The sequence below is a fragment of the Hippocampus bargibanti genome, linkage group LG16 (assembly GCF_051943395.1).
Source record: "Hippocampus bargibanti isolate YZ-2025 linkage group LG16, ASM5194339v1, whole genome shotgun sequence".
Classification (NCBI taxonomy): Eukaryota; Metazoa; Chordata; class Actinopteri; order Syngnathiformes; family Syngnathidae; genus Hippocampus; species Hippocampus bargibanti.
Window position 1 is genome coordinate 8,500,444 of NC_142749.1, and position 26,462 is coordinate 8,526,905.

Sequence of the window (26,462 nt, forward strand, 5' to 3'; positions counted from 1 at the left end):
AAGATAATGTCGACATACTGTAAATGCTCTCTTTAAGTTTCAAAACAGCAAAACTATGGCCAATTAAGTTGCAACTTACGATTAAAATACAGTAAAGTCTCGTTATATCGATATTCAAGGGAGTCCGAAAAAATATCGATATAACCGGGACTATCGATATATCCGACCCTGTTTGCATGTAATTTTCTCCGTGGGTGCATAGAAATAGTATCGATATAACGGGGACTATCGATATATCCGATATCGATATAACGAGACTTTACTGTATGTCCATTGTTTGTATATAACTTAGTTTGTATATAACAAAGTACATGTTTGCAATCCAAAAGAGAGAATCATCTTGTGCAAAATGTGTTTTGGACAACATTAACCCATTCACTGCCAGACATGCAAAAATGTGCCCACTCCAGTGCCAGCGTTTTTGTCATTTTCACTGAAATTCTACGGCCCACTGAATATTGAGTTTTAGGACTACATAAACATTCAATGCAGCGTAAGGAACCGTAGACTCTCTTCTTTCATCTATAAAAGAGTTACTGGTAATTCCTTACTTATATAGGACTGGAGTAATATGAGGTGCAAGTGGGGGCAGCTGTACAAAGGGCAAATGCTGCCCCCTCATGGGAGGGGAAAATATTGCCAGAGGTCTGACCAGCGCATCATCGGCACCCCCGCAAGAAAAACCAAAACCCGAACAAATTGGGAATGGCGCTCCACGTCATACTTTCAATTTCCAAATACATTTGGGAATGGCAGTGAACGAATTAATTAATTGAGAAGAAAATATAATTTAAAAAAAGTATAATTCATACGATTTATATGAATTTTAATGTTCATAATATATGGGCTTAATCCTCAAATGCAAATTGGAACCACACAGATTTACTGTATGAGGAAACCTGAATCTTGATAGGCTGCCACCTGAATTGCATTTGGTTGTCTGCATTGCATTTCATCATGAGGATGATGATTGCTAAACTAAAAAAAAGACAATTTTCTTCTCAGACCCTCATTTAGGAGATGAAAACTTTACTTTATGAGACATATAACTTGGTACTAAACATGCCCGTTACTGAAATTAACCCCAAGGGATAACAGGCGCGAGTACCTAATGGCCATAAACTGCTTGTAAAACTGCCCCTATCCCTTCTTTTAATTTGATGACTTGTGTTTTTACTGAACACAAGCCATTGCTTTTCCCCGCCACTAATGAAAGTACAAGTACCCAACCCTGCTCCTCCCGCCCCGGCAGCAAATCGGCAAACCATGGGGACGAGGCGCTCTGCCCTTAGGTCATCCATTCAATTCCTCGTTTATCACTAGCTCCAATGAAGCTAGTTATTGCTATTATCTTAGAAGCATTTACATCCCTATTGAGCGTGCGGTGGAAGAGCCGTGGGCAAAACTTGTCGAGCCAATTCCAGAAGTATTAAATTCTATGCTGCTTCCATTCCGCTAGATGCCGGGCCATAAAGTCTTATTATTTAGCGATTACAAATAATAGCTGCACTATATGCGCTGCCTGATGATGAGCCAGGGAAACTGGTGGGCCAGAGTAAACGGATGGAACGGGTTAACTTTTTAAGTTGCTGATTGTTTGGAGGGCAAGTGGGTGAATCATATCATTCCATAATCATTTTTGCCTTTTTGATTATAAATGTGTCCGTTGTATAATCAGAATCAGAATCATCTTTATTGCCAAGTATGTAGAACACACAAGGAATTTGTTTCCGGTCAAACACGCTGCATATCATCAGCAAAGAAATTGCAAAGAGGCACTATACAATTCCATTTGGGCTACTGTTCAAAGAGTTAATGGCTTGGGGGAAGAAGCTGTTTAAATGTCTGCTATTATTTAATAAATGTTGAAAACTATGATGGCTTTCATTGTTTTCGACCTGATTATTCGATATTGAAGCATTTGAACTAGCGGATTAGAAAAATGATACAGGGATAGATATATCCAATATATTTGCTGGGACTGAAATATGTTTATGTTCGAAGGAAACTTTTAAAATGTCACTTGTAATTTTCAAAGTGATGAGAGCAATTCAAGGAGTTTCCTTGCCCCGAGAAAAGCCGAATCATTACTCACATCAACTTCAGGCAAGGTGACACGTAGTTGAGAGCGTGTGGGTTAAATACTGTAGGCGCCCTGGTGATGAAGTTGGAGGTGATATTAGGTCAAAAAATGCTTTTGCATTTAAACAAACCAAAATTCACTTTTTGTTTCCTAACTGACATCAGAAAAATGTTTTATAGCATCTAAAATACCCAAAACACGCAGTATGATATTTTTATTCAAATGCAAAACACCAATAAAAATGACTTAAAGTGTCCTAAATCTGCAAAAAAATTGAGCTGCGAATTGGGCATTTTCAGAAAGTCCCGCACCCAGTTCGTGACGTCACGCCAATACGTCTTGCATTGCTGGAGAATCAAATGGCTTCAGATTCTGAGAATATGCTTTCCTGTTACACATCCAATTATGAATATGATTCAAATAGTTCTGAAGAGGAAAGCATACATGTTTGCAATCGATTAAATAATTTATTCCGTGCCATTTTGAGGCAAAATTGGAGGAAATATATCACCCAAAAAGAGGCAGAAAATGGTGTCCAGGCTCCTGTGAAGAATTAATCAGCCCCTTTCCACAGGCTGATAAATTCCTTCCATGGAGCTTGGTCGCCCTCTTCTGGCGGCTGTTTGGTGCAACACAAGGTTTTCAGACCAAACAAGTACAGCAAAATACATTGACGTGATGGAAGGACTGCTACAATGTGTCTTTTTTTTCGGTCAGGGGCGTTCCTTCAGTGACGTTACGTACGGACTCGTCACCAACTCAAAAACAAGACTTCCTGAATATTCAGCGCGAGTCTTAAAACGTAAAATATAGCTATATGCGGTGGGATCTTTGTAAAATACGCTCAGTAGAAGTCATTTGAAGCCATTTTACAAATTATGCACAGAACTTGTCCGGAGACGTATGTTGTCCTTTAAAGGTTTCCTGGTTTCATATATTAGTCAACTGATTACACTGGCCAACTTGAAACGTTACGGTCGGCTGAATGCTCATTTACTGTGATCTTGTCACTTGTCAGGATCGTGTATCCTGTATTCACAATGAGTTGTGAAGAAAACCACCGCCAATGGCATATTTATTTTTTGAAAATGTTTAAAGTATGGTTCCATCAATGATTTTCCTTGAGCCATATTCCCCAATGCTCAGAAGAGGGAAAATGCACACTTTTTATGGCTGAACACATTGTCTTATATACTTGTGTTTCTCATTAACATGCAACCCCAGCCTCCCCCCAAAATAAAAGATCGAATGGGAGAATTGAAGAGTGATAACGGAGCAAAAAAATTCCAAACATCTACATCTGCCCCAATTAGCCCCCAAATGTCGAGTACCTTCCAAAGGGCAATGTACTAGGGACTTTGTGATCATTTGCGACTGGCTTTGAGCATCAGTGAGCAATCAGACGTGCCAGAAATGTGCATGACAGTATCCAACTAGAGTCCAGCTTCACAAAAAATAAAAAGTAAACAATGACCGGCGTGACTTTGTAATATTTTTGTAATATTTTACCAGCATGAAACTCTTTTGGCAAGCATTTTCTTCACCGTTGCTTGTGTGGCAATGTGGCTTATATGCAAGGCTGATTCCTCAAAAACAGCCAACACAACATTTCTGTTGAATCATTTCAACTAGTATCGCTCAAGTGATGATGTGGAAAGCAGCAAATGATTGTCGGTCGGCAAAAAAAAAAAGGTTGGGGACCACTGATCTAGAGCATTATGGTGCACCCTCCCCTACACTCATCCATTTTTTTAAGAAATTGCTGGAGCTCCAACATGCATTCAGTCTTCACTGGGTTTTTGATTAAAGTCGTTATGTTTAATTAATATCCAACAGAATGAAAAACCCTGATTATATTTAAAGTTCAAGTGTAGCCAATATACAAGTCCTGATATCGAACTTGACGGTATTTGCTATCTTCGGCCTTTTCAGGCTGAGAGTGTCATTTATGCTTGTTCTGGATTTCAATGAAATTCAGACGCTTAAAGAAGTCAATGCTCCATGACATACACAAAGCCTCCGTCGGTTGTGAAAAAGCATGTCTTTTGTTAGGGTGGGTGATGGAGGGGTCTTCGATTCTATACCAACTCACAGGTGTCTACATTTTCAAATATCACAAAGTTTTTTATCTTTGGAATCAGAATCATCTTTATTGGCCATGTAGCACATACATCCTCTGTTGGGCCTTTCTCATGATCGTGTTGACCTCCCACTTCATGTCTTGGGAGACTGTGATTCCCAGGCACTTGAAGGTCTCGATGGGTGACACGGGGCAGTTGGATAGTGTGAGGGGCAGCTTTTATATATTATCTAAAGTTTTGATCAATTAAGCCTTTTTAAGGAAGTTGCATGTACACACACACACACACAAACACATGCACACACTGACGTCTTAGCAGTCTAATTATGTTTGAGAAGCATCCGTCGCTTGCAGGCAGCGCTGATGCTGGGACAGATATTAATTACTCAGAGCTGAGAGCAAACCTACACAAGTCCATCCGCCCGCTGATTCAATGCTTGTCCAATCTCATTTCTCACAGCCCATTATCAAGGACAAGGTGTCGCTGAGGCCGGATTGGGGAAAGGAAAACAAATTGAAATATCTGCTGCGTCTCCACTATGTGTACCTTCTCCATTTAAAATCAGCTCAGCACCGTTTTCTTTCATGTGTCGAGATTTAGAGTAGAATTGCACTCATGAGCGCGTCAACCTCTGCCAAGGTTGAATGATCCTAATTTAGACCAACAAGATATTGTACCGATAAAACCACCTCAATATTCTGTACGGCTCACAGAGAAAATAAGAGATCTGTAGAAACAGACCTCACAATAATGAGTCAAAACTCATTTCACCAGGATGTTTGCTTTTATCCAGATTTGCACAAAGGGACATACGGTATTTTGCAGTCGATAAGGTTCGCCCAAAAGACTATTTTCTTCAAAATCTGACCTTCCGCATTATACACAGGTGTGCCTTATACAGTGAGACCTCAACTTACGAACTTAATTGGTTCCCAGACATAGTGTGTAAGGTGAAAAGTGTGTATCTAAAAAAAATCCCATAGGAAACCATTAAAATGGGAATATTCCGTTCCCGGGTTTTCATAAAATATACTTTTCAACTAAATAAGCCTTAAAACTACACACAACATACCTTATTCTATGTATAATAAATGAGCTATTGTATTGTAATGAAATAAATACACTGCATTGTATCATAAAGTCACTTTATTTACATTTGTATGGTAATTTATGGCTTGATGGAATGGCGTTGGAGGTCGAAGGTCAAAGGGAATTGCTGTTTGGAAAGAGACTGTAATTAAAGAAATAAACTGTGCTGTAAGATAAAGTTTTATTTACCTTTTTGATGGTCGTTGATGGCTTATGGAAGGAGAGTCACCTTCCATAAGGACTGTTGGTAACTTAACCTCTGGTGCTGTTCGGTCTGTGCTTCCACCGAAGATCACTCTGCCAGCCGTGGTGGGTGTGTATTATGAAAATAGTGTTTATTATAAGGTTTAATTTTCATACATTTGACATTTGTAAGACAAAAAGTTTGTAAGTTGAGGTGTTTGTAAATTGAGGTCTCACTGTATTTTAAGTCATATTAAGAAACAACAGGGCAGCAGCCACAACTCAATTTTCCCCTGCAGAAGAAGTTGTACGTAATCCCAGTAATCCCAATTTCGGCTTTTCCCTTCAGGGATCGCCACAGCGAATCAATGTCCTCCATCTATCCCGGTTTTGTGCATCCTCTTTTCTCACACCAGCTACCTTCATGTCCTCTGACCACATCCATAAACCTCCCCTTCGGTCTTCCTCTCGGTCTCCTGCCTTGCAGTTCAAGGCTCAGTATCTTTCTGCCGATATAGTCACTCTCTCTACTCGACTACGACATGTTCAAACCATCTCAGTCTGGCCTCTCTGACTTTCTCTCCAAAGCCTCTAATATGAGTTGTCCCTCTAATGTACTCATCCCTCTAATGTACTCATTCCTGATCCTATCCAACCTGGTCACTCCCAAAGAAAACCTCAACATCTTCAGCTCTGCTACCTCCAGCCCTGGCACTGTCTCCAGTCCAAACATCATGGCTGGTCTCACCACCGTTTTATACACTTTTCCTTTCATCCTACCTGAAACCCTTCTATCACACATCACACCTGACATTTTTCTCCAGCCGATCCAGCCTGCCTGGACACGCTTCTTCACCTCTTTTCCACACTCTCCATTGCTCTGGACAGTTGACTCCAAGTACATAAAATCCGCCACCTTATTTGTCTCTTCTCCCTGTAGCATCACTCTTGCACTTGGATCCCTCTCATTCACACACATATATTCCGTCTTGCTGCGACTGATCTTCATTCCTCTCCTTTTCAGGGCATATCTCCACACCTCTAGTTTCTCCGCCACCTGTTCCCCGTTCTCGCTACAGATCACAATGTCATCTGCAAACATCATGGTCCAAGTAGATTCTTGTCTCACATCGTCTGTCAGCCTGTCCATCACGAGCTAACCCCTGGTGGAAAGAGATGTTGAGGTCATATATAAGGAGGGGGGAAAACAGACAGTTACTGGCATGGAGGAACATAAACTCATAAGACTTAACAATGGCAACAGATCTTAATAAGCAAGTGCCATATATATCCATTGGTTAGGTTAAAAATAATAATGCATTCCTAAATGATCCAAGTAATTCCAACCAAAACTTTCATCAATTACCTTGCCACTTATCCTTGTTGTATGTCAAGAGTGACTGAGTCTCTCAAAATAAAATACACTGGAAACAAACAACCATTCGCGCACAAATTATTGCACAGTGAGAAGATCCAAAGAGAAACTGTGGCACACGTGCTGGCCACATGCTTAACCTAACAGCCCATTTCCAGGAAATATAGTGGGCTGAACATGAGGAAGTGATGGAGAATAACACTTCATCGGCATGTAACATATTTTATAGTCTTGTCTACAGTCATTTACAAAGCAGAATCACATCTGCACTGACCCCTCAAAGTTATCATCAGGTTGGACCACACCGAGCAACAGACCACAACTGGCAAAGATGGGCTTAATTATTTCCCATTGTTGACAATGTTTGCACGATGCTTTTCATTTTACAGCTGATGAAAGAGTTGCCGTAATGCGGTGGAATGAATGTTTTGTTGACTAGCTCCACCATCAACTCAAATCGATGGGGCATGTAATTGGCGGCCACTTTGTGCGATTGCTGAGATAAACAGAAATTGTTGTGGACATGAAAGATCAATGTCTCTCTCATACACATACACACACTTGGCAAGATGATGACAAATTTATGAGCAATCATATGTGCTGCCAGAGCATGCTAATGACTCATTCCAACAGGTTTTTCTTACCCACTAGTTGTTATTTAAGATTTTTTTTAAACCTGATTCTATGCAGTTTTATTGTACGGAAGCCGCATTGAGATTTAGTGCGAGCATTATTTGAAGTTCATGAGTAATGAATGCTCAACCGTCATGTTGAATTTATGTTAAAAAAGGTGAACGACGAATATCCAACAATGTCTGAAGAAGAAAGACCTGAAAGAAGAATTTTGTCATGATTGATCAATAAATGCAAATGTAGAATTGAAAAACAAGTGTTTAACTCATGGACTGTCATTCACAAATTTATTTGGGAATCGAAAATTTGACATTCCTGAATTTGTTCGGTTTTGTTTTTTCCAGTTTGGGTGCCGATAAAGCGCTGGCAATGGCCTTTAGCAATGTTTTTTTTCTTTTCTACAAGGGAGCAGCATTTCCCTTTTTTCCATGTCCCTTTGTTCCAGCTTCAGCTGTTGTTTAAGTGCTATATAAACCAATATGTATGTATTGCATTGTATTTTGGACATCCACCCTCATTTCAAGCAACTACAGATGATGAAAAGGTTTCTTCAGCCGTCATCTGTACTTCTTTGAAGGTGTCGGACGTTTCGCTTCTTATCCAAGAAACTTCGTCAGCAAACTAAAGTCTTACTTACTTACTACTAGACTTTAGTTTGCTGACGAAGTTTCTTGGATGAGAAGCGAAACGTCCGACACCTTCAAAGAAGTACAGATGACGGCTGAAGAAACCTTTTCATCGATGGACCACTCCTGTACGAATGAGAGCTTACACAGACATAACTACAGATGCATATAATTTAGGAATTAACTATTTTTTTCTGATGAAAGAAGAGAGTCTAAGGTTTCTAACGCTGTATTGAATGTTCATGTAGTCCTATAACGTAATATTCTGTGGGTCCTGGAATTCGTGTGACAATGACAAAAACCCTGGCACTGGACTGGACACATTGTTGCACGTCTGGCAGTGAATGAGTTAAATAGACTTAGACACACCACATAAATGATAGCAATATCAAAGTATGTTAATGTGTTCCACAGATTTGATTGTTTTGTCAGTGCCAAAATGAAATATTTTAGCCATTTTAAATTATACGCAGCTCAGAAATGGAAATGTAAAAAAGGGGGCCCAATGTAAATTGTCTCACCTTGGTAATGGAACTGAAGGACCCCTGACTTGTGCTGTTGGTCGCTACGGAAACGGATGGAGATCTGGTTGCTCCGACTGCGTAGCACAAGTCCTCGTATTAAGACTGACTCATTGGCAAGAACAAAGGCTTCTCGGCCACCCGTGTCCTCCACTGTTACTTGCTTCCCCTCTGACATACTTGCATTCACAACCTAAAATAAACCACAGAACATAGTTCGAGAAAACATTTTGGTTTTCTTTATCTCAGTAATGCACAATTCACATTACACCGTCTGAAAGAGCTGAGACAGTGGGCAGAAAAAAATGTGGTTTATGTTGAAAAATTATGACTTGGGCGGATGGGGGGAGGCTGACAATAAGTGCAGACAAGCTAATAGAGTCTTTGAGACTGAGTTTAGAGGTGACTTCTTGTATTATCCATGAGGTCAGACACTTTGATTGATTAGATTTTTATCACAGGCGACCATGTCACTGCTCTGAACAGCTGCTTGTCTTCAAACCTCAAAACAGGCACAACATTCAGTACACTTTTTTTTCTCATTGATTACCAAAGAAACTCAAACAGCCACTGTGACATTTTGGATTGGATTGGATTTGCCTTTATTAGTCTCACAGTGGAGAAATTTACATTTCACAGCAGCAAAGTGATTTTAGCATTCATTTTAGAAATATGTAATTTACCATGTTTGGAAATGTTAGTGGCAATTGATAAGACTGTAGCGCTTCCAATTTACAGGAACTAGTAGAGCTGAAATGTTAACAGCTAAATGTTAAAAGCAAACACGAAGCTGTAGCATCCATTGACAAAAAGAGATTTGGATGCTTTTCTGTGCACTTGTGGGTAAAATACGGTAAATAAAAAGCTTAAGTGATTGCCTCTTGGTGTTTCATTTTCATTAAATCTTTGTATTCATGTTGATGCTGTTATTCAGAATCATCTTTATTGGGTAAGTATGTAAGTATGTATACCACTCAAGAAATAGGCTTCAGTGGTATTGCAAATATGTATGAAACACAAAAACATGATATATATGAGTTTTGAAAGACTTTCCGTAATGTAAGGCTACCATTGTGCAGTCACGCAACCCAATGACAGCTGTGCAGCAATGTTCAGGGTCATCAAGCAGAGATAAAGTAATTTGTTGTGCAATCAAATTCTATGACGGCGGTGCAGTTGGTGCCGACAGTAACTCACAAGTGTAGAAATAATACCCACAGAAAAAGTGAACTTTTGCTGTTAGAAAATTCCAAAAGTATTTACATTGAGAATAAAAACAAAAAAATGTGAAAAAATGCTATACTGCCATGGCTGTGCATTCCACAAATTATATGATTAATTGTCTTTGCTCCCAAATATAATCAGTTTGCCAGCACCACCTATTCATCTGATCAATGAACAGGGACACAGCTGCAACAGTAATTTATGTGACCTCTTCGCAATTACTGCGTTGACCGCCGTGGCCATCACCATCATTCATGATACCACGTACTTTGACCAGGTCAGACAGCCATTTAGAAACAAAAGGACCAAATGTCTTGAATGAAAGACTTCAATAAATGTATAATTGCACAAAATTATTGAATGTAAAAAAAAAAAAAAAACTTATCAACTTGATATACAGTCAAGCTGTTTAATTCTACTTTGCTTAGCAGAACGATTTTTAACATTTTACTATTATGTCCAGAATTTAATTTTGCGTTAAATTTTCGTCTATTTTAGTCTCATCATGGGGTGAATAAATGCATGGACATTGTGTCAATTATACAAACAGTAAAACACAAAATGAATGTGTGACGACTTGGTTTATACAAACAAGGGAAGCTTCTGAAGGACACAGGGGGATGCAGCCAGCATAGAACATTTGGACAGCGCTCCCCAGGGCCCTGTCATCTGTCACCTTCCCCGGGACCTATCACTGCAGACGGCAACAGCTGTCCTTCCTCAATTATGACTCATTGGCCATGTCGGCAGACATCACACTGCCCTAAATTCACCCGAACTGAAGCCAATTGCCCAGCGAGACAACTCTCTCGCTCACCTGTCCCCTCTCTTCCTTGGCTCACCCGTATATGAGCATGTGAATTCATGTGGCCTTGCACATTTTCTCCTACTTTTCTTTAACATTATTGGTAGGGCTTGGAGCTCAAATAACAATCACCCTCTGTATAAAATTGATCTCTGGGCTCCTCCGCCTCCACGCACCTGCCCGGTGCCTCGGATTTGTGGTCCAGACCACTATATATATCTAAATGCATCTCTTGATTCTGCACTATGTACAGTCTTGTTTATAGAACGGTTTTTGCACATCTACATTTGCACAGTATACAGTTGACATTTTTATTTTGTTATGCTTAGAATATCTTGTTTTCTATCCTTTCACTCCCACCCCAACCCCATCCCTCTTCAATTGCTGCTGTGGACTGCAAATTTCCCCATTGCGGGACGAATAAAGGTATTCTGATTCTGATTCTGATTCTGATTTGAGGTACCGAGAACTAAGCGGAGTCTCTGAGGGGATCAAAACTTTTCTCTTGTTGGTCCCTCTCTCTGGAATGACCTCCCGCTGAACGTTCAGCAAGACCCCTCTTTGCCCAACTCTTTATTCTCTGATGCTTGACTCGCGCTTTCTACTGTCTTCGTGATGAATTCATTATGTTTTGCTGTAAGAATTGTTCTCGCTCCACATACAGCACTTTGTATACAGCGGGGGTGGTCTTAAAGTACTCTATAGATACAGTTGAGCTGAGTTGCAAGTGACCCTTTATTATCTCCACAGTGTTGCAAGCTAAAATGTGATTCTTGAGGAATTTTCAAACGCAGCGCTGCTCCAATGAAGTGGGCACTACAGTGAGAACTACAGCTCCTCGTGAAATGTCGGACATTCATTGAATTGTGTGTGTGACACTTTTGACCAGTTAATTTCTAAACATTACTTTTACTGTGATTTAATATTTTTTAGAAGACAAATATTTTCATTACGTTTTTTGGACAGACTGGATTGTATTGTATTAATGGCATCTCAAATCATTTTAATGGATAGGATGTTTTAGATGGCGACACACAACAAATCACACACACAAGTCGAGGTATCACTGTTATACTGATATTTAATACTTTAGGACAACTAGTTTTTTTCAGAAATGTCATTGTACAGAATGTTTGGACATTGTTTTTGTATTATATAATCACTTAGTAGTTATCTGCCAGTTATTTTGCTATTCTTTGAGAATCATGCTGAGATATTATATTGAAACAGTTCATTGATAATGTCAATGCCTAATAATGCTTTGGCAATTTATGACAATGCTGGACAACAGACAGGTATACATTTTGTTGTTTTGACTGAAACAAGCTTTTACAGATATGATATCATTAATGCAGTCTGCTATCGCGACTTTTACTTTGATTACAAAAGGTGGTCCGTAACTTTCTACAAGACGGTGAAATGAATGCCACTTTATAAGGTGAATGTGTACTCACAGAAAAAAACAAAAAAACAAAACTGATCGATGATTGTGTCTTTGTAAGAAACAATAAGTCTTACATGTGTAACTAAACACTTCGGATTAACTTTTCACAGAGGCTGCCTCATACCGGTAATTTATTGTTGAGAACATATGCTGCGGCTCCATCATGAACGTTTACAATGACTCGCATGAGCCATCGCTGATGCTGAAAGGAGGAGTACGTAATCAAACTCATTCCACTATACATGGAAATTAAATGATCCTGCTGTTGGGGGTGGTGGTATGGGGGGATGATGAATCAACAGCTTCTAGACTCACCAGCTGCGGAGACCTCATTACGATGATGAAACCTACTGACCGATACACCCAAGCGTTCACGAAGGGTACCTTCTCCATCGACCTCTATTTTACATCCTCGTTTCCCCATCACGGGGTGAATAAGCCACCTCCAGGTGGTGGTTTGTGTATGTCTTGATAAATTCATTCAATAACAGAATGCTTCCAGAGCTCAGTATGTGAAAAACATTATCTCAATCCAACACTCTCCTCCATACAAATAAGCCAAGTCCATTTCCTGTGTTGCCGGCTGTCTAAAACAATGACTCCTTACCAACCCGACAAAACCTGAGTGCCAATGAGAATACGCCAGAGCTTGCGGCTGAATTCATCAATAAATTGCTTGTTTTGACTCATTACAGAGCTTACCGAGCTTTTCTGACTTCCAGATGTTGACAAATTAGTACGATTTATGCATTGTTTTTTAAAATATTCTTTATTGTCTGTCTTATTTTTTTCTAGAAAATGTCTGTTTTGTAATTCTGTCGTATGGGGAAACTAGATGTTATTTGCCTCTATAACAGGGGTGTCAAACTCTACCCATTTATATGTGTTTATTGTTTAATATGAAAATTTGTATTACATATTAAACATGTAGTTGTGACATATATTTTCATATATTAAACATGTATCTATACATTTTATCATATATTGGTCGTCATCGTATACTGACGTCATCACAGTCAGATTTACGAACATATGAACTCCACAGAGTAGCTTATTCACCATTTGATTGGCAACAGTTAACGTGTTTTGTTTAAAATGTCATGTCAGCATTCTTTTTATACTGTATACTAACTGTAGCATAGAAAAAAATATTACAAAAATGTTATTATCGTGTTACCTTTACTTTCGATGAGAAGGTTTCTTCAGCCGTCATCTGTACAATTTTGAAGGTTTCGGACGTTTCGCCTTCTATCCAAGAGGCTTCGTCAGCGAACTAAAGTCTGACTGGTCGTATCGGCCCTATTTATATATCCCTAATGTCCAGGCATGGCGGCCGATCAAACCGATTCAAACCGATAAACACGTTAAGGCAAAAATTAGTGATAATACAAGTGGGCCTCAATCGGCAGTACATTTGCACCTAAAGGTTAAAATCTTAGCGAAAGCTATTTTGTACTTATAAATGCACATTATCTTTTCATATATTCCAATACATATATGAAAAATGGCAATCATTCGTATATTTTGCAATATATTACAATAATAACAATAATTCTGAACAACATTTAATAGATTGTACAATATATGTATTGACAATATATAATAGATTAATTTAAAATATAAAATATATTGGGAAATGACTGATGACAATACATAAAATGTTGCAATAGATTACAGTTAATATATTGGAAAATATATTTTTGTTTCGGTAGGGTAGGTCCTGGAGAGCCGCCCTCCTGCCTGCATGTTTTCCAAGTCTCCCTGTTGCACCACACCTGATTCAAATGAGCAGATATCAGCAATCTGCGGAAGCCTGATATTCAACCTGCTCATTTGAATCAGGCGTGTTACAACAAGCAGACTTGGAAAACATTCAGGACAACGGCCTTCCAGGACCGGATTTTGACAACCCTGCTTTATAACATCTATTAATGGCCCTGCTAAATGTTCAAGGTAGGTCCGAGAAAACTAATCAGGTCAATGGAGGATCGGGTCGACATACGGGAACAGAGCACTCTACTCCTCCTGGTTGGGAGTGATACATTGACTTAAGAACCTTCTTGTGAAAATGGCAAGACAATAGCCAACCAGACATCAATCTTATCCATGAGATGAGCTTCTTACTTTCCAATAAACCGCCCCCACTTTATTCACCGCCTCTCAAGCCGTGACATTTGAGTTTATTTACAGCAGTGTGCACTTTTCCATTGCTTTCAATTCTTGCCTAGCGGTTTAGTTTTTGTGTTTTCAAGCATGCATTTGCGCTCTTTTTTTCCTTTTCATGGTGACACTGTGTGTTTGAGAAAACACAACCCTTCTGCCAGGCATAGACTTCTCCCTTTATGACAGCTTGATGCGTGCAGAGGCAATTAGTGTCACCTGAAAAGCATTCCTCTCAAGATGGCTGAGCCTCCTGAAAACTCATCGCAGCAAAGCCCTGACATCCTGAAAGCTAAAATTAGCCAACAGTATTTTAATCAGAATACTCTGTGTAGGCCGCAGAGTTAAGATTTGGAGCATTATATATGATATAGCAATTCACCCGATTCCGCAAAAAGAATGACAAGTGTTTTTGTTGTTTTTTAAAATGACTATTGATTTGAGTCAAAAGAGCGTGGTCACTGTAGCAGCATTGGAAAACAATTATTCAACCTTGAAAAGGTTAACTGTAAACATGCCCTAAGTCAATTGTTTCTTCAAGGACAATACGCTGATCTGCCTCAGTCCATAATTTCCAAAGGTCGACTAATAGCGAGCAGTGAGGACAAACTAGACTGAAAAATAAGCGTGTCAGGGTGGAGGTTCCAACAGCTAGTTTTCATCAATGGCTAACCGGCAGAGATTAATTATGCTGTTGTTTGAATCGCTGATCTATGGTGTCACAAGGTGTCGAATGCTTCTACTTCTTTGCATCAATCTGTTTCTTCCTTGACAATCGTGCCATATTTCTGTCACTTTTTTTAGTAAAGTGCATAGTCACTTTTTTTTTGCATTTAGCCGAATGAGTGGCTCAATACCGTGGTGTCTGCCTGTGGATCGTCAACTGTCTTTTTCACAATGATCCACTTTGGTTGCATTCCGTCAGATCGCTCAATAAAGGCAATATTTTAACAACGGGGCGTTGGATTCTGATTTCCCAATTCAAAGTATTTGGTTCAAGTGTGCTTTCCTTTTGAAGTCAATGCAAATGATTTTCATCATGTCAACGTGAAACTCGAAGAAAAAAAACCCTCGATCATATTAATGTTCCATTACATGCGATACACATGCATTAATGCATTGGCTGAAAGTGCTGAGTCAAAACAACATGCAAGTTTGATGCCAATGGGCCAAGGAAAACGGGAGATTACATATAAAATTCAAAGGCCGAAAAAAACCAAGACTATTAAGGTTTGAAAGCTTTCCAATAGAACTGATCCTGATTGAGGCATTGAAATAGATGGACAAATAGAAAAATGGTGTCATTAGTATGGAAATGGAAAACAAAAAAAGAACTGACGAAATGGGATTCACAGTATTGAACACAAAATCTATCCCCACCATCTTCTTGAATGCCCGCCGCCTTAAGCCTGTCAGAAAATGGAAACACTCCTCCAATCATGCTTTGTGGCAGTGGGAGAAATTGCCCGTCTGGGCTCCTAACCCCTGAAATGTATCAAACTCTCTGAGCCCCCAAATAATTCATTCTTATTTTCCCAAAGAATGCAAGCTTCAATGAAACAGGACTGTGAAAAGAACATGGGTGCAGTGATGTAAGGACCTTAAGACTAAGACAAGTGGATAACGTAATAAAGCAAAGGATACCAGAATGAAATAGATGACAAAGAAAAAGCTGAAAACCAGTTTACCGATGAAATCAATGAGCTGAATTTAGACGAGCACCTAATCAGATTTGAAGGAATTTAATACCACTTTTATACTTGTAAACATCCATCTATCAGAATCAGAATCATCTTTATTGCCAAGTATGTAGAATACACAAGGAATTTGTTTCCGGTAGAACTATCCTATTAAACTGCATTTCAAAAGTGATGCACTGCTAAAAAAAACAAGTAACATCATCTCCAGTTGTGCGCTTTTGCGAGACATCTTCCATGTTAACTGATCTTCCATAGTTATCCCTTTCAAATAGTGTAAATAAATAAACATAATGTTGTATTACTGGTAATGCCGAACTGAATATCTTTGCCCAAAAATATTTCATTCAAAACATTCTCGATTAAGCCTCCATGATTCTAATTTCACTATAGTGAAAGTTGCCCAGTCCAACTCGTAAAATTTGCCATCCAAATTCTATGGTGTTGCATCGCAATCTTGCATTTGATTATAGTTTGTCTCTTGAGTTGTGCAGATTCTGCCTACGGAAATGAGTGGGGATGGGGCACAACTAGGTCTTCCAGAGATAGTTGAGAGAAAATGGCAAATAAACTCATCAGGAAAGTGGAAGCAATCAATTTACTCGCTCCACCAACAGTTCGTGGCATCGCTCTTTTCTCATTGGATGCTGTGATTAAAGGGAGATTAGTATCATCAAAATGACTTTGCGCAACATGATGAAAAGTGGAACTCTCGAAATGAGAGTAAAGAGCATTTAAATTGAGGTGCCTAATAGATCAATGTGTGTGTGTGTGTGTGTGTGTGTGTGTGTGTGTGTGTGTGTGTGTGTGTGTGTGTGTGTGTGTGTGTGTGTGTGTGTGTGTGTGTGTGTGTGTGTTTGCGTGTGCAGGCGTGTGTGCGTGTGTGTGTGTGTGTGTGTGTGTGCCTGCGTGCGTGCGTGCGTGTGCGTGTGTGTGTGTGTGTGTGTGTGTGTGTGTGTGTGTGTGTGTGTGCGTGCGTGTGCGGAGGAGTTTATGTGCTGGGGGTTCAGCGGAGGCCTTCAAATCCATTTTATGAAATAAAGGACAAGACTTAGATGAAATAGCATCAATAATTCCATCCACTTGTGAACATTGTACAGATATCGAATGGAATATAAGGCACACATATGATAAATGGTGTATATTGAAACTTTTTCCATATATAAGGCACACCACTTTATAAGGCTGTACAGTAGAGGGTGGGGTTACGTTATGCATCCGTTAGATAATACTGCGCTAAATGGAATGTCAAGAAAAAAGTCAGACTCCCCATCAATAATTTACATAGAACAGCCACCTTATACAGCATATTTGTTGTTGCATACATGCTTAGGTCTGGATATTATATTTTCTACTGCATTCTGTCCTATATACAGTTTTTTTTCTGAGATATTTATTTTTGTAAATTTTGTGTCTCTTTTCTACCCCCACACTCTTCAATTTTGCTGCTGCAAATTGTAAATTTCCCCATTGTGGGACTAAAAAAGTTTTATTATTTTATCTACGTCAGTCAAATTTTATTAATAGACTGCAAATCAGCTTTCTGACAACTGTTGCGGCTCAATATTACTTCACATATAAAGTGCATCAGTTCATAAAGTGCAGGGTCATCTTTTGAAGAAAAAGAAGGCTTTTGGTGTGCCATAGAGAGCGGAAAATAGGGTACATTTTAAATTTGAACCTGCCGCAAGTATACCAACAGACTTAGATTATCTTCAGGCACAAGGAGATGACTGACGAGTAGGTGAAACACATGCTTGCCATCGATATGTCTCGTTTTCAAAGAAACGGAGAGTGTGGCTTCACTTTCATCAGTTGTGTCTCGGACTGGCCCATGGGTTCAGCCTCGCTAATCAGCTCATCGGCATGGTGTACAGAAGCTTACTTTCTCGCGCTGATGATTTAGTACTCAATGAATACTTTGCCAAACCCACTGAAAAAGTCCACGACGGTTCACAAGCTAGAACATAAAACGCTGTCAAGTCTTTGCTCAGGTATGCTTGTGTGGATGTGTGCAGGTAAGAGTCTCTGTGGTTCTCGGAGAAAAAAAATACTCTCTTCAGAAAGAGTATACTCAGTCAAGACTTATCTTGGCCCTCCAGAGGCAGCGAAACAAAGCACATATGGTTTAAAGTCTCCTGTGGTAAATTAGACAAGGAATTGCAAATGCCAGGCAACCGCGCACACATATACACACACGCGCGCAAACACAGAAAATTAATTATTCTAACCTTTATAAAACCACTTCCCATGCAAACATTCAACCTGAGACTGTCCCCGTCCACCTACACACCCAAGCAATTTTCCGCCTGTCTATCTCCATCATCCCACACAAGAACGGCAAATATTCTAAAGGCCAACGCCAAATATGTCATAGCTATTTACTAGATTAACCCCGTGCACCCTTATTTTACTTGAAAGTGTTTTATAGAACCAACATCACCACCTATTAAGCACATTATGAGCTAGAGCAGTCGGACATAATTTCTAATATGCAACAATATCAAGTCACCTGTAAATAAAAGGGGTCACGTGCAGGGGCCGTGTGATAGTTATAATAATTAGATTGCTGTTTCTGTCCACTTTTAGGAGCCTTATGTAACGTTTTGCTGTGATTATACTAGAGTTGTAAAAGCATACATAAATGCAAGATTAATGGGCTGATTATTAAATTGTGGCAATTGGTTTGGTTTGGTTTGAAAGAGGAGTAAATAAAGCATTTTTTGTAAAACAGCAAAACTCTTCACTAAATCGCCATGGTGGTTTAAGTTTTAATTTAGACTGTGCTTACAACACACTTCTTAGGTCGTTACCACATAGGCTTTGCTAATGAGGTGATCGATTGAGACAATAAGAACCTGGTATAGAACATTAGAGCTAATCAGAGCAAAATAAGTAGTCAAATTGGCATCAGGCAGTTGCCTCCTGCACCCAACTTTAGAGCAGGGACCTATCAGTGCAGAAGCCTGGCACCACCACCTCTGTCCATTAGATATATATATATAGGGCCAGAGTTACCAGCACAACTTTACTTCGCATACAAAGTTTGTCGAATGACAAGTACAGATGACGGCTGAGGATCCTTTTCCTTGATTAGTCTGGGTTAAATTCATGTCCGAGTCAGAGGCCGCTAGCAGGGCTTACCTCAAGGGTCAAAGGATGTTTACACAAGGCAATCCGTCAATCGAAAACCTTGTGTTGTTTCAGATGCTCAAAAGAGTGACACAGGGTCTTGAACACTGACCTGAACTTCGATGCCATACCCCAGGTAGACGGTAATCAAGTAGTTGCATTCTGTGGCGGTGTCAAGCTGCTGCAGGATTTCAATGTTGCCCTCGGGGTCGGTGAAATTGAGGCCGCACGGCTCTGTGGGAGACAGCGAAAAGACATGTGATTCCCTTTTCCTTCAGCTCACTGAGTCTTACTGACAGCCCACCTGTGTCCCTGTGGCCGAGTAACCCTTCAAAGTAATCTCTGTGGATTGCATTCTCCTGCTACACCATGGACAGGCAGGACAAATCAGAATGTCTTTGACGCATGAGCGACTATGTTATTCCTCGCGGAGGTGTGAAACGATGTGCTTGGAATGCAAGGTAAACAGAACGGAAGCAGAAATCTGCTGTTTAATTTTCTTCCCCTCGGAGATGTTTGTGTCAAATCCTAATAGGGAGATACTCCAAACTGAGTTTCATCTGGGGTTTAGGACATTGTGATGTCATTCATCCTTTTTTCACAGTCATTTGAACAACCTAATTTATGGAAGGGAGAGTCGACGGAATTGTGAACATACTCACCGGATGTTTGCACTGTAGTGATGGTTGTTGTCGTGATCACAGAGGTTGACGCGGAGGATGAAGTTTGGTTAGGGAGGGACTGATTGCTTTTGTCTTTTGCCGTTTCCCTGGCTTGCCCTTTCTCCCTCTTCATCGCAGAGGATGCCAGATTCGTTTCGGCGGGTGGAACTCGCTGCGATGATACGGAAGCAGCTGGGGTGTTGTGGTTATTTAGTGTCATTTGCGTTGTGAGGGAACGCGTTTGCTCCAGCTTGTCACCTTCATTTTCGTTCTCAGAAGATTTGTGCAGGAGAGGCATCAGAGGTCTGGGTGTTGTCGGGGAGAATGTGGGGAGCGGCGGGGTGGCAGCTGCAGTCGCGGTTGAGGCCATGTCTGAGAAGGCTGGAGCATCCTCGTGGGGAACTACTTGAGTGACGGGGTGCATTACATCCGAGACAGACACCGAGCCCGGTCTGGTGGGATATGAGCCATCGCTCCTGAAAAAGTGCTGGTCTCCCTCAAAGTCCTTCATGAGGAGGTGCTCATGAAGCATCACACCTTTAAGGACCGGCCGGTGGTCCGGGCTGTTCATCGGCAAGGCGGTGGTGACCCAGTGAACCTCACTCTCTGTGTCGGCAGTTGAGGGATATGTCATGTGACCTCTATTCAAAGCGACAGTCCTCCACCTGGTGCCATCACCTTCATTAGGACCTAAAAGAAACCAGAATAATGCCACTATATATTTTTAGATACATATTATGACGTACAGATTTGCATCCAGGATCTGGCTCCTATTTCTTGTGCAGGTTGGCAGTAGCTGTTAATTATCTCAGTACAATGCCATTATCCCATCCCGACAGTGTAACCAACTCACGAATCAAATAGGACGTAAAGAAAGGAACACAGTGGAGGACATTAGTTTGGTTCTTTCTTTTTGTTGTGCCGCGTGAGAAGGAGACAAGCTTTTTCAGGGACAAAAAAGGCAAGTTTCGTCAACCTCTACTCCCTCCCCATTGTCCCACCGAAGTCACGCATGGCTTTTGATTTTCAAGCAGCCTTACTGTTGCCACACAACCATATGACATGACGAGGAAATATTTGTGCAATTTGGTTGTTCCACATTGCTGCATGCCTCTGCGAGTTATTTAGCCTTGGTGAAAATGTCAAATTTATGAATGTCTCGCGGCACATAAAAAGATGATGACCAACCTGCAAATGATGCAGGAAAATAATCTTAAATTAAAATACATAGATCAATAACATGAGTTCAATTTCACAGACATGAAATAAACAACACAAGCCTGGCAGGATTATTGGTGCACTTTTGACCTACATCTGTTAAGGTGACAGCTGAAATTTGTTTACACAGTAATCACCAACTGTTAAGTGGCAGCTCATTCCACATAATTAAAATTGTGTGTCCTCAAGTGTACCCACCCACCTTACACACCCACACACACAAAATATTTGCCCGAGGAGTTCTGACAAATTGATTTTTGGAGTGGCCAAAACCTGGGAAAATATTCATGCTTTCAGATTTTTTGACAGGCACACACCAGTAATTATCTGATTTTTTTTTTAAATGTTTTAAAGGGGTTTAATTGCTGCTTGTTTTTTCACTCCACACAGAGTCAGGATTCCAATTTACTTCCTCATATAATATGCTTAAAGCAAAGCTACGGGGAGTATACAGTATGTTGTGTGAAAATATGACAGATAAGTCTGTAGGTCACCTTAAAATCAGTACAATTCGTCTGGATGCTCAAATTAAAATTGCATTTGCTTTTCCAGAAAGGGCAAATAGATTAGATAGATAGACTGCAACCAAGCAATCAAATATTTTCTCTGGAAATATGACCTGCATGGTATTGATATTTCACAGCCGCCCAAAGTAGGCCGTGCATTTCATTGCCACACCGGACACATATCTTAAAAAACAAATGCACCACTAGAATGGCTCCGATCGGCATAAGCAACTTTGATCAATACAGTCATGTTACAGTTTGATGGCCTCATGCAAAAGTGTAGCAAAATCCACAAAAACAACTTATTCTGGTTGTTATTGTCCTGCTTTCTATCCGTAGCTTTTTTCTGAGTCAAAAGCTTTTTGACCATCCAGCTGTCTCCTAGCAGTTAGAATATCGAGTGGTGTGGAAAGATGGAGTGGAGAACTAGGTTAAAGCTGACTTTCTCACACAAAAATCAATACAAAATCAATGTGTACAGGTTGGAGACCCCACTGTGGTGATTACTGCACTAGCACAATGTTCTCTCAAATGTAATTGCATGTTTGCTCTCCAAGTTTCAATCTGGAAGAGTTGAAATCTTGTTTTCTTTTTTATGTTTTTGTTTAACTTTTAACCCTCAAAACTGCTTGGTTCCGATCATTGTCGACATTGCTTCAATAACTCTAATATAAGCTTTTAACAAGACATTGGGCATCGTTCACCATCATGTTTTGATCATTTAAAATTTCTCGCTGAAAACGAATGTCCATGAACCCATTTATTTTTCTCTTGCGCTTGTACACATGAGGGTCAAGGGTGAGTTGAAGCCTTTCCACTCTGAAGTTTGGGCGAGAGGTTGGTTCAACCTGGACTGTCTACCATCCAACCACAGGATATGTTTAAAATCTTACAAAATGTCTGGAAGACATTTTTCTTCCCCAGTTCTACTTTGGACCATTTTATCTTGTGCTTAAGATGAAACTATTTTTTTTATCTTTACTCACAATTTATAAATCAGAAACGCTTTTTATGGATAGGTTTTATTGTACTATATTAAACCTCTCGACCCTTGTGAGGATAAGTGGATCAGAAAATTGATGGATGGATGGATGGTTTATATGATATCCTGAGATCAGCAAAAAATACGAGTCATTGTGTTTTTTGTTCGTATTTGCCCAAATAAACCCGCCTTTTGTTTCCTGAACTTAATCTTGTAGATATGCCGTGAGTCTAGAACAGGGGTGGGCAAACTTTTTGACTCGGGGGCCACAATGGGTTCTAAAATTTGACAGAGGGGCCGGAGGAGCATTTGGAGGCCGTGTTTGGGCTGGATATACTAAACCTAAAGCATTAAATGTCGTGTGTGCAAACCTCATAGCACAGTAAGAACACTAGAACCCAATATATTAACTGTTTCAAATCGCCCATATCAGTTCATAAATTTGTCTCAAAGAATATGCAAGATATGGCATTTACATACTATTTTGCAGATACTGGGAGGAGGAATTGTAAATAGATCAAAATAACTTACGCACTGTGATTTATCAAGATTGTGTCTGTTTTTAGGTCTGTTTTTAGTAAGTTTCAATCGAAGGTTCAAAGTTAAAGAAATCAACATTTATTGAAAAATGGAATCACTTTAAACATTCAAAACATATTATTACAATACAAAATACTCAAGCACAATAATATCTACTTGTGTACTCTGCAAAATCATGGATGGATTGTCCTGACCGTGCGCTCTACAAACTCGCCACGGACGCCCTCGCCTTCACGCGCACGCAGTACACGTGTATCGTTGCCAAGCACACAGACACATAGGCTACCTACAGTTGAAATTTACATACTCGGCACGGCAGCCAATCAGAAGCCTGCTTTGTGCTTCGGACTTTCCCAAGCTTTATAAAGACTTGCATTTGCATGTCATTTACCAAAATAGATGCAGAGAACCTCCGCCCAGAAGAAAGATTCAAAAGAAGCTCACAAAATTTGTGGTGCTACAAAACGTAAACTTACATTTTACCGTGACTGTAAAGTGTACTTGAGAGTTATGAAAGGTGCTTAGTGGCTTGTAGCAAGGAATGCAAACATTGCATTGTGCACCATGATGACAAACGACAACTGTAGCAAAATCTTCAGCTATGGATGTATACCGTAAATTAAGCAAGGTAGCATTTGCGGTAGGTACAGCCTTAATTAAAAAAAAAAAAAAAAAAAAAAAACTTAATACTTTGCTCCAATGTTTTTTTTTGTTTTTTTTTGCGATTACTCGTCTAATAATGTTTCAAATTGTGAAAAATGGGGCAGGCAGCTTTATGGCCGGCAAAGCAACTTTTCAGAGTTGTCTGCCCTGTTGTCCGCTAACTTTTTTCATGACTCTCACACACAGTTTTTACTATAATTTGGACAAGTTCGGCGGGCCGGATTACAAAGCCTAACGGGCCGAATGTGGCCCACGGGCCATAGTTTGCCCATGTCTGGTCTAGAAGCTTGTCACTGCGAGTGTGTAGAACAGCAAATATTGTATTTATTTTTGGAACGCACAAACTTCTACTGCAATTACCGTTTGGCCACTGTGATTTTTGGCACCGACTACTGAGCTCGACTTTGGATTCAAAAGCACAGAAGGGCCCCTCTGTTTCCCAGTTCACGCCATAGATGGAACATCTCACTCTCCTGGCAGGCAATTTAAATTCATTGCGCTTGAAGAACTCCGATCAAGTGTAGATGCACTGTAACATGCTGGTTTGAACATCGGGAGTGTCAGAACAAGGTGATCTTCATGGGCTCTGTCAGCTTCACAAGATGGGCGTATAGCCATCATATTTAACGACCCAGTGATCAATGACTAAAAACCCAAAAAGAGATGATTGATGTTTTCTTTTGGGTGACTTCGATTCAAACAAAATGTTTTTACCCATTCATGTTCCAGAATGTGACGCCACCGAAGCCGCTGCGGTCTTGAGGATAATGTAAATTCGCAGACATTGACTGAAGCAAAGATTCAATGACCAAAAAGTAGATGCCCGCGAGCTGAAACGCTTAAGAGGTTATGTGTGTAACTGCATTAAGTCATATGACACGGAGGCTTGTTAATTAGAGCGTATTCATAAATTAAAGTTGGTGTGTGCCATGACAGAATGAGATTACCCTTATCGCGCTGGTGAGTGTTCTTATTCAGACGAGTGGCACAAATGGACCAAGATGCAATTTACTGTCCGTGGGGGAATTTAAGTGTGAAAGGAAGCTTTTCATTTAGAATTTGTGTGTACTTTTATTGTGTCACATAGGTGGATCGAGGATATAAAGAGTAAGAAGAATGTTGATTTGACAAGACAGTGAACGAAAATGATCATGTTTAATTCTTTCTGATGTCTGGTGATAAGATGAGTTGTGATTCCTTTCAGCAAACCATTTAAATTAGAAGTGTCCTTTAGTTCGACATTTTAAAAACAAAAACATTTTAAATTAGACGAGAAAAATATGTCATCCCTTCCTGCCTCTGTAATGCACGCGACAAAATACAGCAGAAAAGAGGAAAAATCATCCAGTTATTAAAGTTAACATTTTCAGTAAAATTAACTCATTCACTGCCGTTCCCAAATTTATTCGGAATTGAAAATATGATGTGGAGCGCCATTCCCGAATTTTTTCGGGTTTTGCTTTTTTTCTTGCGGGGGGTGGGTGCGGATAATGCGCGGGTCCACAAGCGGGCAGCATTTGCCTTTTGTACAGCCGCCCCTCACTTGCACCTCGTATTACTCCAGACCCATATAACTTGGGAATTAACTTTTTTTTTCTGATGAAAGAAAATAGTCTATGGTTTCTTACGCTGCATTGAATGTTTATGTATTCCTAAATCTCTATATTCTGTAGGTCCTGGAATTTTAAGTGAAAATGACAAAAACCCTGGCACTGGAGAAGACACATTTTTGCACATGTCTGGCAGTGATGAGTTGAAATAAATCAAGGCAGTAAATTCTGTTCAAAAGTTTTTTTAATCTGCATTTGTGTCTGTGCTTCTGCACAACAAAACAGATCCCTAAAGAGAGAATGCCTACCAGCAAGGTCATATAACCTTGTTTGTTGAAAGGTACATCGCTGAAACTGGTAGCAGACCACCTTTATTGGGACTTATAAATAATAATAATAAAAAAACTAGTTCAGTGCCTTTGACATGCATGACATGTTTGGCACGGGTAAAAAAATGCGGGAGGAAGATGCTGCAACAATGCATTTGAAAGTACTATAATCTGCGGTAACCATTTAGGGCCCTAAATTGTTGCTTTAATAGCACTTGTTATACAGTCATAATCAGCTCATCCACATCAGTCTAAAGGTTCTGGGCTCAGACCGTCCTTTTCTGCCTGCACTCGCAGGGCTTTTTTAAGCATTGCACCCAGATTCCAAAAACAAGTCGAGGTAATTAAAGGCTCTATATATGATTGTATATATCTAAATATGAGTGCAACTGGTTATTTGTCAAGATGAAGAAAATAAAAAACATGTACATTCTAAGTGCCCTTTATACCGAAAAATGTGACTTTGTTTAGATATATTTCTGTATCCATGACAATGTGTCTTACGGTCTTTGCCAACTGCGGAGACAGAGTGAGCAATCACAAGGGACTCCTCCTTAATATGGCAAGACACAAGCGTCTCTCTTCAGTTGCATATCAATGGAGTCATCAGAGAACACTAAGTGCATGGAGAGCGCGTTAATAAGATGGGACAAGCCACACTTGAGGCGAGCTGCTGATTGACATCAATCTCCTTTACATCCTGGGGCCTTATTTCCCTATTTTTACGCAAATACGCTAGAAAAGCAAATCAATTGACAGCTTCCATTGGGCACACACGCGCATCTTTCACAACTGGCGGCGTGACTTTTTGGTTCCTCTTTGGAGGTTTACGTCATGAAATGAAAATGGCCTCATTTTGACATGTGCGCCATACCTGTAGCATTTGTTTCGACTGCCGCGATTAAGAAAGACGACGGGACATAATGAACTGGATCTGATAAATGATTCCATTAGTCGAC

At 40.0% G+C, this 26,462-nt stretch overlaps 1 protein-coding gene across 2 annotated transcripts in view; it reads right to left on the minus strand.

The window, feature by feature from the left end:
• Window positions 1-26,462, minus strand: part of LOC148886302 (seizure protein 6 homolog) — an 80,501-nt gene that overhangs the window by 16,570 nt on the left and 37,469 nt on the right. For both annotated transcript variants that reach the window (XM_089017414.1, XM_089017413.1), the window contains exons 2-4: window positions 19,716-20,405; window positions 19,166-19,287; window positions 8,592-8,784 (exon numbers count right to left, since the gene is read on the minus strand). In XM_089017414.1, coding sequence (XP_088873540.1) covers window positions 8,592-8,784; window positions 19,166-19,287; window positions 19,716-20,405 — 1,005 coding nt within the window. The remainder of the gene's footprint in view (window positions 1-8,591; window positions 8,785-19,165; window positions 19,288-19,715; window positions 20,406-26,462) is intronic.